At 45.3% G+C, this 14,610-nt stretch overlaps 1 protein-coding gene across 4 annotated transcripts in view; it reads left to right on the top strand.

The window, feature by feature from the left end:
• The window catches only part of LIMA1 (LIM domain and actin binding 1), a 73,530-nt gene that overhangs the window by 41,202 nt on the left and 17,718 nt on the right, over nucleotides 1–14,610 (top strand). For 2 of the 4 annotated variants that reach the window (XM_034412434.3, XM_034412431.3), the window contains exons 5-6: nucleotides 4,725–4,833; nucleotides 12,728–12,858. In XM_034412434.3, the coding sequence (XP_034268325.2) occupies nucleotides 4,725–4,833; nucleotides 12,728–12,858 (240 nt within the window). Of the gene's footprint in view, nucleotides 1–4,721; nucleotides 4,834–12,727; nucleotides 12,859–14,610 lie in introns of all 4 variants that reach the window. The other 2 variants (XM_034412432.3, XM_034412430.3) reach the window with 1 other exon arrangement.

Here is a 14,610-nt window from a genome sequence, read left to right as displayed (position 1 = left end):
CCACCGACAGCGTCGGCACCCCCACGTTTCGCACCGACAGCGCTCCGGACCGCACAGCGTTTTGTGGCGACGGCTGAGGAGCCCATGGAGCTTGGAGCAGCCAGACCTCAACTGACGGCCCAGGAGCGGATGCGGAGACGTCAAGGGGGGTTGTGCCTCTATTGCGGCGAGGCGGGACATTTTGCCGCCTCGTGTCCCCGGAAGCGGAGTGGACCGCTCAAGCCTGTTTCGGAGTCTCGGCGTGACCAGCCGGGAAACGGGCCAGGCCTGGCCTAGGGGAAACTCTGGGTCAGGCACGTGACCATGCCCCGCCGGAGTCGGCGGCTGTGGACTGTGAGCCCCCTCGGCACCTGATTTTGAACACCCGGGTGTTGTTGGCTAACCGGTCGGAAGGGCTCCAGGCGCACGCGCTGGTGGACTCGGGGGCCACCACGAACTTTATGGACCAGGCCTTTGTGGCCCATTACAAAGTCCCCTTGGTTCCAGTGGACCCTCCGTTGAGGGTCGAAACTATAGATGGGCGGGAACTCGTGGCGGGGCCCATCAAAACCGCTACCCAGCCCTTGCGCCTCGCCATCGGGAACCACGAGGAGGCGATCCAGTTTTACGTAACGGCGGATCTGCACTTTCCCTTGGTCCTGGGGATGGCCTGGCTTCGGGCGCACGACCCTCAGGTGGCGTGGTCGAGAAACGCCATCTCGTTCCCGAGCCTGCAGTGTGTCGACCACCTTCGCCACACCTGCGCCGGCCAGGACGTCTCTGCCCCAAACGTCTCCTTGCCTCCGGAGCTGACGCCCTTCGCCGACGTGTTCAGCGAGAAGGAGGCGGACCGCTTGCCCCCGCACCGACCCTACGACTGTGCGGTGGACCTAATGCCCAACGCGCCCCTGCCCTCGGGACGCCTGTACTCCATGTCGGAGCCCGAGCTGGCCGCCTTACGGGACTTTCTGGAAAAGAACCTGGCCCGTGGGTTCATCCGGCCTTCGACCTCCCCGCTCTCGGCCCCGGTCCTCTTCGTTAAAAAGAAGACGGGGGACTTGCGCCTGTGTTGCGACTACCGGCGCTTGAATGCCATCACAGTGCGAAATCGCTACCCCCTGCCGCTGATCCCGGAGCTGATGGAGAGGTTGCGGGAGGCCTCGATCTTCACTAAGCTTGATCTCCGAGGGGCCTACAACCTGGTGCGCGTGAGAGAGGGGGACGAGTGGAAGACGGCGTTCGGCACTCGGTATGGACACTTCGAGTATACCGTCATGCCGTTCGGGTTGACCAACGCCCCCGCGGTCTTCCAGCATTTGATGAACGATGTGTTCCGGGACATGCTGGATCGGTTCGTGGTGATCTACTTGGATGACATTTTGATCTATTCCCGGACCCCGGAAAGTCACCTCCAGCATGTCCGCCAGGTCCTGCAGCGCCTGCGGGAGCACCAGCTCTATGCGAAGTTGGAGAAATGCTACTTCTTCCAGACTTCCATAGAGTTCCTCGGGCACATCATCACCCCCGAGGGCATCGCGATGGACCCGCGCAAGGTGGAGGCCTTGCGCAGTTGGGAACCCCCGCGTCGGGTGAAGGACGTCCAGCGTCTGTTGGGATTTGCCAACTACTATCGGACCTTCATCCCGGGCTTCGCCACCCTGACCTTGCCGTTGACCCAGCTCCTTCGGAAGAAGGTCCCGTTCCAGTGGGGGCCCCCGCAGCAGCAGGCCTTCGAGGTCCTCAAGCAGGCCTTCCTCACAGAGCCAGTCCTGAGGCACCCCAATCCACACCGTCCGTTCGTGGTGGAGACGGACGCGTCCAACGTGGCAATTGGGGCGGTGCTGCTACAGGCTCCGGTGGATGGCGGCACTCTTTTTCCCTGCGCATACTACTCCCGGAAACTCAACCCTTCCGAGCGCAACTACACCATCTGGGAAAAGGAGTTGCTGGCCATCAAGGCCGCGTTCGAGGCTTGGCGACATCACCTCGAGGGGGCCCGACACCAGGTGGAGGTGCGGACGGACCATCGGAACCTGGAGCACCTCACCACGGCACGAAAGTTGAACCAGCGGCAGATCCGGTGGTCGTTGTTTTTCGCCCGGTTCAACTTCCACGTCACATACATTCCGAGCAACCTCAACCAGAGGGCGGACGCGCTATCCCGTAAGCCGGAATACTTTTGCCCCAAGGACTCCCTTCCCCCCCGGACGGTGCTGCCAGTGGACTCCTTGGCCGCGGTCCAGGAACCGGTGGACCTGCGGGCTCAGGTGCTGGAAGCGCAGCGACGGGACGACTGGTCGCAGCAGCGGAGAGCGGACGTCGGCCCCGCGTCCCCATGGACCGTGGAGGAGGGCTTGCTCAGACACCGGGGTCGGCTGTACGTGCCCACGAGTCCGCTCCGAGCCCTCGTCATGAACCAGTGCCATGACAACCCCGCGGCGGGGCACTTCGGCTTCTTTAAGACGTTGAACTTGGTGACGCGGACTTTTTGGTGGCCTCGGGTACGGCACGATGTGCACGCCTACGTGACGTCCTGTGTGACGTGCCGACAGGCCAAAGCCGCGTCCGGCCCCCCTCCCGGACTCCTCCAGCCGCTGCCGACACCGGAGAGACCGTGGGGAGCCATCTCCATGGACTTCCTGACAGACCTGCCCCTGTCCGCTACGTACACGACCGTCCTCGTGGTGGTGGATGCGCTCACGAAGATGGCACATTTCATCCCGTGCCGCGGCCTGCCCTCGGCCCGCACCACGGCTCGCCTGTTCCTGCAACATATCTTCCGCCTCCACGGCCTGCCGGACCGAGTGGTTTCGGACCGCGGGGCCCAGTTCACGGCCCGCTTCTGGAAAAGCCTGATGGCCGCGCTGGAGGTGCAGGTGTGCCTGTCGTCGGCGCACCATCCGGAGACTGACGGGGGCACGGAGAAGGTCATCGGCATACTGGAGCAGTACCTCCGCTGTTTTGTCAACCAGCAGCAGGACAACTGGGCCGAGTACCTTCCCCTAGCGGAGTTCGCTTTTAATAACTCCCAACACACCTCCACCCAGATGACCCCGTTCCATGCCAACGTCGGATACCATCCACGGCTTTTCCCGTTGACCATCATGGACTCCCCTGTTCCCGAGACCCGGGACTTCCTCTCGGAGCTGCAGGCGGTGCAGCAACTGGTGCGGCGGCAGCTGATCCGGGCGAAAGAGGATTATAAACGATTCGCCGATCGCGCCCGCCGGGCGACGCCACCGCTGGAAGTAGGAGATCGGGTGTGGTTGTCCACGAAACACCTCCCCACGGACCGGCCGGTGAGGAAACTGGCCCAACGCTTTATCGGTCCCTTCCCTATCGAGGCGGTCATCAATCCGGTGGCCTACCGGTTGACTCTACCCCGCTCCATGCGGCTCCACCCTGTTTTTCATCGGTCCCTCCTGGTCCCTGAGGCCCCTGCGAGCCATCTCCGCCGCCCGCCGACGCCTGCCCCCCCAGCCACAGCCGACGAGGACGATGCCTCGACGTACGAGGTGGACAGTATCCGGGACTCCCGTTGGCTGAAGGGGCGCTTCCAATACCTCATTGCCTGGAAGGGGTACGGGCCCGAGGATTTCACCTGGGTGGATGCGTCTGCCGTTCAGGCCCCTGACCTGGTGCGGGCTTTCCACGAACAGTTCCCGTCCCGACCCCATCCCGACCGTCAGACCCGGGGGAAGGGCCCTGCGGTGGGGGATAGTGTTGTGGCCCCGCCCTCTGAGCCTGTCCCATCGGAGGAAGAAAGCTCCGAGCATGAGGAAGAGGAGTCAGCCAGGCCTCCCTCTCCAGGCCCCTCCCCTCTGGCATTGTTTCAAGTGCCGGCCGAGGGAGAAGAAACAGCTGCTTCAGATCAGAGTGATAATGACACCTCATTCCTGGACGCACGCCTCCGAAGACGTGATAAACGTTTGCAGCAGCTGGGGAGGCGTGCTAGGGATTAGAACTGAGTCACTGGACCACACCCCAGAGACCACACCCCAGAGACTATATAATAGAGGGTTGTGGTCAAGAATCTTTTGTGACGAACAAAAGTAAACCTTGAATAGTCACTGAAGCCTCGTCCGGAACTGTTGGGAGGAATATTATTTTATGTTTGGACTTTCTTGAACGTTCGTATCTTATCTGTCTGTTTGTGAAAATAAAGTCCCTTGGCAGACGGTGTGTCTATCGCTGCCAAGAGGAAGATAAGAACTGAGTGCGTTCCAAAGTGTTTCCTTAACCCTCGGCTGGCTGTGTGGTGTGTGTGTGGGGACGGGGACAGATCACATACTTATGACTGTTGCTGTGTCCCAAGGTCAAGTGATCACATTTTGCGACCTTCTCACAAGCAAAGTCAATGGGGGGGGGGGGAGCCAGATTCACTTAACAATCAGGTTACTAACTTATCAACTGCAGTGATTCACTTAACAACTGTGGCAAGGAAAGTCGTAAAATGGGGCAAAACTCACTTAACTGTCTCATTTAATAACAGAAATTGTGGGCCCAATTTTGGTCATAAATTGAGGACTACCTGTACAGTCAACATAACTAAATTAATGCTTACCAGCTTGAATAAATTCTTAGCATTCACCATACATTTAGAGTTCATTGAAAGAGAAAGAACATCTTGGCTTGCTGTGTGAATGTTGTTGGACTGATCTTCCTTGCTGCTGCTTACCTATTTCTTTTTCTTCATTTGACCACTAATCAAATAATAAATAGAAAATCTTTCCTTTTTAAAGCAGGTTGTTCACGACCATGGCAGAGCTGCTGAGGGTAGGATGATCTCAGAGAGCCACTTCTTTTCAGAGGACCTCGACTTACCTCATGGAGAAAGGAGCCACAATTCTTTACGTGAGCAATATTCATTATAGATGGGATGACTCCTATAAGTACAATTGCATGCACAGTATTTATTCTTTAATAAAGAATATTAAAGAACTCAACGCTCAAAATATTAAACAACTTAAAATGCAAATATATCTAATTTATATGAAGTGGCTAAAAGAAAAATATAGGATAAATGCTTATATTTTGCTAATATATTGAAACTGTGTGCCTGATCATTATAATATGCAAGATAATATGCAAGTTCAGTTAGTCCTTGATTTATGATCACTTGTTTGACAATGGTTTGAAGTTACAATGGCACTGAAAAAAGTGACTTATGGTCCATCCTCAAAATTATGATTTTTGCCCCGCCCTCATTGTCACGTGATCACAATTTGGCTCAAATTTATGAGGGTTTCAGCATGTTGTGGTCACATGATCACATTTTGTAACCTTCCCAGACAGTTTCCAACATGCAAAGTCAATGGGGAAAGCTGGATTTGCTTAACAGCTGTGTGATTGGTTTAACAACCATGTGTTTAGTTTAACCATGTGATTTGCTTAATGAACACAGTAGAAATGGTCATAAAATCAGGTCTGTTATGAAATGACTTGCTTAATGACTGAAATTCCAGGCCAAGTGTTATAAGTCAAAGACTGTCTCTGTAGATATTATTAAAAATGGCCACATATTGTATGTACTGAAGAAAGTTGCAATTGATCAATCAGGGATTGTACATGAGACAAAGAGATCAAAATATTGTATATACAAAATAAGTACAAAGTGCTTCAGCAATCTGGAATTAAGGAGAAACTTCCTAACTGCGAAGACAATTAACCAGTGGAACAGCTTGCCTTCAGAAGTTGTAGATGCTTCATCACTGGAGTTTTTAAGAAAAAAACTGGATAGTCACCTGTCTGAAATGGTACAGGGTCTCCTTCTTTTTCTTTTTTAAAAATTTTTATTCATTTTTAAACATAAAACATAAAAACATATCTTTTTAGAGCAAAAGTTTGGTCCGGTATAAAATAAGTATAGATTCCAAATTTCATCCATTAACATCTTAAAAAGGAAAGGAAAAAAAAGTAAAAAAAAAAGAAAGAAAAAACAGATCTAAACCCAATTTTTATCATTCAATCTAACATTTTGTTCTAACATTTAACATACTATTATATATCACCCTAAATCTTAAATTCCAAATCTAAACAGCTTTTTATAATATTCATTTATTATTTTTACAATCAGCATTTCATATATTTTTCTTACTTCAAAGACCCAAATTAAGTCAGTATTTCGTCAATATTGCATCTAAAGATCAACATAGAATATTTTACTCCTCTCTTACAAACATTTCAAAATCATTTCACTTTAAAATTTATTCCACACCTATATTTTATTATACCCAAAATATTTTGTTTTTGCTAGTTAAATCATCTTCTCCATTACAACTAATTCAAAGATATCTCCTTTACTCCTCCTAGGTTTGCTTTTAACTGGATTACAGCTTAGTTAGCTGATTTCCAGAGATGCTTTCCTCCACTCCTAACCTTATTTATTGGCTGGATCACAGTTGATTTTAACTGCTCTCCAACATTTTCTCCTCTACTCCTCCTAGTTTTATTTTTAGCTGGATAACGGCTTAATCAGCTGTTTTCCAGGGATGCTTCCCTCCGCTCCTAACCTATATTTAGCTGGTTCACAGTTTAGCTTTAACTGCTTCCCAGATCTGTCTCCTCCACTCCTCCTGAGTTTATTTTTGGCTGGTTCACAGTTTAATTAGCTGTTCTCCAGGGATGCTTTCCACCACTCCTCACCTTACATTTAACTGGTTCACAGTTTGGCTCTAACTGCTCTCCAGCATTGTCTCCTCCACTCCTCCTAAGTTTATTTTTAGCTTGGTTCACAGCTTAGTTAGCTGTTTTCCAGGGATGCTTTCTTCCACTCCTAATCTTATATTTAACTGGTTCACAGTTTAGCTTTAACTGCTTCCCAGATCTGTCTCCTCCACTCCTCCTGAGTTTATTTTTGGCTGGTTCACAGTTTAATTAGCTGTTCTCCAGGGATGCTTTCCACCACTCCTCACCTTACATTTAACTGGTTCACAGTTTGGCTCTAACTGCTCTCCAGCATTATCTCCTCCACTCCTCCTAAGTTTATTTTTCTAGCTGGTTCACAGCTTAGTTAGCTGTTTTCCAGAGCTGCTTTCCTCCACTCCTAACCTTATACTTAACTAATTCACAATTTAATCCTAATTTCCATTTAATTAACTTGATTCATAGCATTTTACTTTAACTTACCAATTTAAAATAATAATGCCTTTTAATATATATCTTATTTTATTTATTTATTTTATTTTATCATATTTGTATACCGCCCTACTCCGAAAGGACTCAGGGTGGTGAACAGCCAAAATAAAATACAAAGACATACAAAAGTTAAAAAACTATTAAAAACAGATTAAATAATTTAGGCTCAAAAAAACAAATTAAAACATCCAATTTATCTACAAAACATTTAAAACCCAATTTAAAAGGGAGAGTTAGGCCAGACCAAAACGTTTTTAGGGTGCGGCGGAAGATGCGTAAGTCTTGGATCCTCCGTATCTCCGGGGGGAGCTCGTTTCAGATGGCAGGTGCCCCCACAGAGAAGGCTCTCCCCCTGGGGGCTGCCAGTCGACATGTTTGGCCGACGGCACCCTGAGGAGCCCCTCTCTATGGGAGCGAACTGGTCGGTGAGAGGCTACTGGTGGCAGAAGACGGTCTCGTAAGTACCCTGGTCCTGAGCCATGGAGCGCTCTAAAGGTGGTAACCAAAACCTTGAAGCGCACCCGGAAGACCACTGGGAGCCAGTGCAGCTTGCGCAGGAGGGGGGGGTCACATGGGAGCGCCACATCGCTCCCGTCACCACCCGCGTGGCCACATTCTGGATCAATTGGAGCCTCCGGGTGCTCCTCAAGGGGAGCCCCATGTAGAGAGCATTGCAATAATCCAGGCGTGAGGTGACAAGGGCGTGAGTGACCGTGCGTAACGAGTCCCGATCCAGAAAGGGACGCAACTGGCGAATCAGGCGAACCTGATAAAAAGTCCTCCTGGCCACGGCCGCCATATGCTCTTCTAAAGACAGCCGCGAGTCCAGGAGGATGCCCAAGTTGCGAACCCCATCTGTGGGGGCCAACGACTCACCCCCAATAGTCAGAGATGGCGCCAACTGACTATATCGGGACGTCGGAAACCACAGCCACTCGGTCTTGGATGGGTTGAGCCTGAGTCTGTTCCTCCCCATCCAGATCCGTATGGACTCCAGGCACCGGGACATCACCTCGAGGGCATCATTGGGGTGGTCTGGGGTGGAGATGTACAGCTGGGTGTCATTAGCGTACTGATGGTACTTCACCCCAAAACCACGGATGATCTCACCCAGCGGCTTCACATAAATGTTGAACAGAAGGGGCGAGGGGACCGATCCTTGCGGCACCCCACATACAAGGGGCCTCGGGGTCGACCTCTGCCCCCCTGTCAACAATCGCTCAGATTCGGGAACAGCTGGACTCTGACTGGGTAGATCCAGGGGAGATGACAGGGGCAGGTCCTGAGAATATTATATGGGAAGAGTTTGATCCTGTGACTCCCGAGAGCGTGGACAGGATACTGAGCAGACTGAGTGCGGCCACATGTTTATTGGACCCGTGTCCCTCCTGGTTGGTACTGGCCTCCCGGGAGGTGACGCGAGGGATTATAAATGCTTCTTTGAGTGAGGGTGTCTTTCCTGCCGCCTTGAAAGAGGCATGGTGAGGCCCCTCCTCAAGAAGCCCTCCCTGGACCCGGCTGTGTTAGCAAATTATCGTCCTGTCTCCAACCTTCGCTTTGTTGCGAAGGTTGTTGAGAGTGTGGTTGCATGGCAGCTGCCTCAGTACCTGGATGAATCGACTTATCTAGATCCGTTCCAGTCGGGCTTCAGGCCCGGGTACAGCACAGAGACGGCATTGGTCGCATTGGTTGATGATCTCTGGAGGGGTCGGGACAGGGGTTGTTCCTCTGTCCTGGTCCTATTAGACCTCTCAGCGGCTTTTGATACCATCGACCCGGTTGGAAGGGTTGGGGGTGGGGGGCACTGTTTTACAGTGGTTCTCCTCCTTTCTCTCCGACCGGTCGCAGTCTGTGTTGACAGATCTTCTCTCCTACTCTCTCCTAAACTATTGATTTTCTTTAAATATCTCCAAAATCAATTTACCATAATTGTAAAATCTATAAACAAATCTTATTAATATTCAAAAATTCATTCCCATTCTCTTATTTACTTTAAAAAGAAAAAACAACATTGTAATCCACTTTAAAATCAATTTTCCATAACCATTAAAGCTCTTATTCATACTTAAAAAGTTCTTTCATAGTCTTCAGATTTCTTGTAGTTTTTCTATAATAGCATTTCTCGCTTTAAAAATAATCATAAAATCTATAAACAATTCTTGTTAATAAAGGCTTCATTAACATTTTCTTATTTTCTGTAAAGAACAATATTTTAAACGCTTTTAAAAAAGCAAGTTTCTGTAATCATTAAATCTGTCAACAATTCTTATTAATAATCAAAAATTCATTCATACTCTTCATAGTTTTTCTAAAATCAGATTTTTCCCACCTTAAAAATAACTTCTTTTAATAACAGTAATGAAAAGTAAAAAAGGAAAGAGAAAGGGAAAAGGAAATAATAATAATAATAATAAAAATAAAAATAAAGGTATGGCAAAAAGAATTAAAAAAAAAGAATTCCACAGAAGAACAGAAAAAGGGAAAAGAGGAATAAAATAAAAGAGTAATAAGATAAATAAAAAAGTAAAAGTAAAAGAAGAGTAAAAGAAGGAAGAGGAAATCTCCTCCTTACATTATTTAGACATCAATTACATAAAAAACATTTACATCCATTTTAATCAGACTATAGTATTTTTCGTCTTGCTACCCAATTTTTTTTCTTTCCTTTCAAATCCAATGTCAGTAAAGTTATAAAGACTAAAGGATTTAGTTCTTTTTTATTCCCTATATGATATTGTCATGTCCTCTTCCGTTTCTACGCCCTTTCCTTTTGTTGCCTCGCCTTTAATCAATAGTTTTAATTGACCAGTTAATTCCTTCTTTCCAACTATCCATAGGTAGTCCAGAAACGAATTAAGTACATCCAAAATCAAACTTTTTTAGTTTTCCTTCAAGATAATCCATTTGAGAAAGCAAGAGTCAAAGTTTCTCCTTTAAATATTAAGCAGTCCACAATTTACACTTTCACTTCTTCTTAACAGGCAACCATTTTAACTTCCTCTGCCACATCTGCTTAGGCAGTTTAAATTGTTCTTTCTTATTTCTTTCCTTAATACCACCAATAGAAATCCCCAAAGTTGGAGCTCCTTAATTGCTTTCATAATTGACCAACTTAGGTAACAAGATACATTGTGTCTGAGTTAATTCAAAAGCAATCCATAGGTTTAAACTTTCACTTCTCCACAAGATGACTCCATTTTAGCCATTCTGTAATTCTCCGCTGGGCTTTCCCGGTTGCTTCAAAAAATTTCTGCTTACCACCTCTTCCCTCTTTGTCTCTCCAGAAGTAATCCATTTCAGTGACAAAGAGTTTCAAAGTTTTACAATTTCCAACTAACAGCCATTCCACAGCATTCAATAATAAAAGTCATTCATAAATGGGTCTCTTCCTCCAGCAAATAACTTTTTAAATCTTCTTGCCCCCACAGTCTGTAGCCGCTGTTTAAGGCGGTTGGCGTCGCGGCGACCCAGATGGTGAAATAGCGGGGCTTTTAGGAGCCCCGCGAAAACCCTGTCTGTTATGCCGCCGCTGGCAGGTCTACAGACCTACCCTGTCCTGGAGGGACAGGGGGAAAGAGGGGGACCCCTTGATCGGCCGAGAGGAACGGGCAGGTTCTTTGGGGCCGAGGATTACCCTCGGCGTCGGCTGAGCGGCAGCCATGGCGGCTGCCTTGAGGCTGTGACAACCGGGAAAAGTGAGATGCAGGAGGAAGAAGTGAAGAAATAGAGCAAATTGTTTGGAAGCCGGGGAAGTGATTTAACCCAGGCGGGGACAGCGCTTAAAAAATGGATTTTAACAGGGTCTCCTTCTTGATCAGGGGATTGGACTAGAAGACCTCCAAGATCCCTTCCAGCTCTATTCTGATTGAAACCCCTGCCAAAACAGGAAACATTATGCCATTTCAGACAAAAGGTTTTCCAAGACCAGTGTTTCTCAACCTCAGCAACTTTAAAATATTTAGCTTCAACTCCCAGAATTTCCCAGACATCATATGTAGACTTCAGTGCCCAGAATTACCCAGTCAACATGCTGTCTAAGGAATTTTGGGAATTGAAGTCCACACTTAAAATTGAAGAACACTGCCCTTTGCCAGAGAAATTAATCCACCGTAATAGGGAATTGAAGCTGAGAGTGAATGGAAACATCCCTAAATCATCTAATACAGAGGAGTAGAAAATTTTGGTATAGTTCCCAGAGACTTCCAAATATTATTACTCAAATAGAATTCTTAAAGGAAGGAGAAAGTGTATTAGATTTATGACGAGATTTAATTGATACCTAACTTGAAATTTAAGTAATACTTGTTTTCTTCTGATCAATGTTTTTACCTGAAATTGCCATAGGAAAAGGGATGGAAAAAATTTTAGTACAGAAAATTAGTGTGAACTGTTAAAGAGTTTGAAATGATGATGTAGCCCAATGTGAGTTCAACTGTGTTTTGATACAATTTGATTTGAGATGGAACTTGTAATAGTGGTGGATCAAATATTTCTTTTTCAGTTTGATACATAGAACCAAGAAAAAAAATCATTCTAGAGCTGATAATTGTTTTGTCCTTTTTGATTGGATTTCTTTAAAAAATATGTAACTTTCAGTATTGATACTTCTCAGATTCATAGCTACTCTACTATTAGAACCAGATTTCTGGTGATGACCTGTGTTTACTTGAACAGATACTCTAGATACTAAACGAATGCATCCCTTTAATAAAATGGAAATGTCTTTGGGGATTGCAGTCACTACCAACTGCTATATCCTTGTGTGCAAAAGAGATAACATGATCATATGTTTTTCTTTGGTGTAGAGACAGATCTCCACAGATATGGCAGCATAATTGTTGGTAGATATAAGTTACACCCATATTAACTGTGGTGACATAGTAATTACATAAGATTTGGCCCTGCAGCAGCAGCAGCAGCAGCCCTTCCCTGATTTTCTTAGCAAACTGGACAACTGGGACAGTTTGTAAGTTGAGTGTGATTTGTATTATTTGAAATTGGATGACATAAATTTGTGCTTGTATGAACCTCAATACTGTGCCCCCAAGCAACCTCTTCAACTCCAATTCTGGATGTTATGTAAGTTCAGAAATAACCTCATACATTTTTCAAATGGGAATGGGGAAGTGCTTTTTGGGGGGAGCCAAAAGCATAAGCATCTAAATCATAGGGTTTCCCCAACCTGTACTTAGGTTATTTTTTTTGACATCTTCTTGTTTTCAAAAGGGTAACTCTTGAACTACTCACATCCAGGTCTAATGCTATTGCCTATAATTAAGCTTTAAATTAGCAAAGAAACGAATGCAATCTTTAAAGCAAAGTTCATTCTTTAAGGTAAACTTTTTTTGCTTTGGTTATGGAGTTGGAATTAATTCATGCTCTTTGGCCACCTGGGTTACTAAATAGTTGTTGTGTTAAGCAGATTGAAGTTTTCATCTCTTACAATGGGTCTCAGTATCAGCAGCTGTGTTTATTCTAGAAGATCAGTGTTTTTCAAACTTTCAAACATGCTGTCTGAAATGTCTGAATGCTGGGATTTGACGTCCACACATCTTAAACCTGCCAAGTTTGAAAAATATGGCTCTAGATAATTTGCTTTATTCCTCTGCAGTTTCAAACCCGGAGAAAGCAGAGAACAGGAGAAACCTAGAAATACCTCGCTTTTCAGAAACATCCATCAAAGATAGACTTGCTAAGTACCAAGCGGCTGTGTCCAAGCAGAGTGGCTCTCACAGTTATGTGGTAAGTTTTACTTTTTAGAGATGGGTGGCTGTCACTGCTCTGCAGTAGAGGATTCCATCTAAAATGTTACTGAAGACTTTATTCAAAATTCTTGAGTCATGATTTTTCCCCTTTTAAAGTCTCATTTCTAATTAAAGCTAGTGGAACCTCTTTCAGGTTCTTTTTATGTGTGTGGGATTTTCTCTTTTTTGCCTCTGTAACAGAACAGGGGATAAGCTTTGCTTACCTGTGAGAATTGGAAAGATTTTTTTTAAATTACCTTTATTATCTATGACTCCCTCATTTACACCAAAGCACTTAGTTTTGTAATGAAAAAACGATCAGAGATTCCATATTTCTATACAGGAAGAAATGGAAATTTTGTGCTATTTTGTTCAGCATGGAAAGAATTGAGTTTCTAATGTCTGGCTTAGAATTCTTTGCTTTTCAATAAAATAAAATTTAGATGTAGGAGCCCATCCCCTGTATTTTGTGTATTTCCTGATGTCAAATTGTGATGTAGATTGAGGTCTAGTAGGTAATATCCTCTTGCGGGGTCAGAGAAATTCTGCTGTGGAGTCCTTGATGCTCTCTGAACTTGGTTTGCGGACATTTCATTACCTAACTAGGTAACATCAGTTTGAATATGGATGCTCACCTAAGACTAGACACTAGCAGACCATCAATAACTCCAAGGACCAATGAAACAAGCAATAACTCCAGATCACACCAAAATGTGATTGAACTTGAAGGAGATATTATTTTTTGTCTTGTTTTTTACAGCAAGTGGGGGAAAGGCTGGTTTAGGGGAATAATTGATGAGTGGACAGCAATTTATCAAATGAACAATTTCAAGAAAGCCAAGTATTACAACTCAGGTCTCTTAGAACAGCTACTTTTTCATAAAAATGTACATAGCAATGCCTAGTAGCTTCGTCTAAGCAAAAAGAACTTTGAGAATGAGAGATTTGATTTATGTCTCAAAGGTGTTTTTTCAAAAGGCAACTGGGCTACTGCATACTTGAAATAAGGAATTGCAAGCAACAACTAGTTAAAATGAGTTTGTTATATTTTAAGGAGACCATAACATTTAAAGTAATCAAATATACTGTATCCTATCCTGCTTACTGAACATTTTACTATGTTCTGTATATTTAGAAGAGGTTAGTAAATTAATGTGAACCTAGGGTAGATCAATATCTACTTGGATAATTTCTGGAGTTTGTGCAATAAATTAGCAAGTATTTAGGCTAACTCTAACCCATCTGGTTTGCCAAAGAAAATTTCTTCTCAAATTTGGCCACTGAAATTAAAAAAGCTTGAAGAAAACTGGATTCTTATATACAAATGCAGTTCTGAAATTGAAAACATTTTTGGTCTTAAAAACTGGCTATATGTGTTTAGATGCCCTCCTCCCTAATTGCAGTATTGTTTTATACCCAATTCCAGTTCATGTTCTTTGAAGTTCTAGGAAAAAGTAGTAGTTCCCCAAGGATGAGTCTGCTAACTCATTTGTCAGCAGTTCTTATAAAAAGGAAGGAAAGGAATGGGAATGCAGGGCTAATTTGTGATAAAGCTTGAACAGCTGATTGAGGTTAGACTTCAATGGTCTATTCTATGAAACCCAATAATAACAGTTGTTACATATTATTTTAGAGAGCTGATAGCTCCTTAAAGCTTAAGATAATAAGGAATGGCGTTTTACTTGGAAATTTGATAAAGAGAAACAATTTCACTGTGCAAAACCAAGATGTTTTCTGTATCTGTATAGGA

Source organism: Pantherophis guttatus, chromosome 2, assembly GCF_059756535.1.
Source record: "Pantherophis guttatus breed Tessera chromosome 2, ASM5975653v1, whole genome shotgun sequence".
NCBI classification, from domain to species: Eukaryota; Metazoa; Chordata; class Lepidosauria; order Squamata; family Colubridae; genus Pantherophis; species Pantherophis guttatus.
Note: the sequence above shows the minus strand (reverse complement) of the source record. Positions and strands in the feature narration are given on the sequence as shown.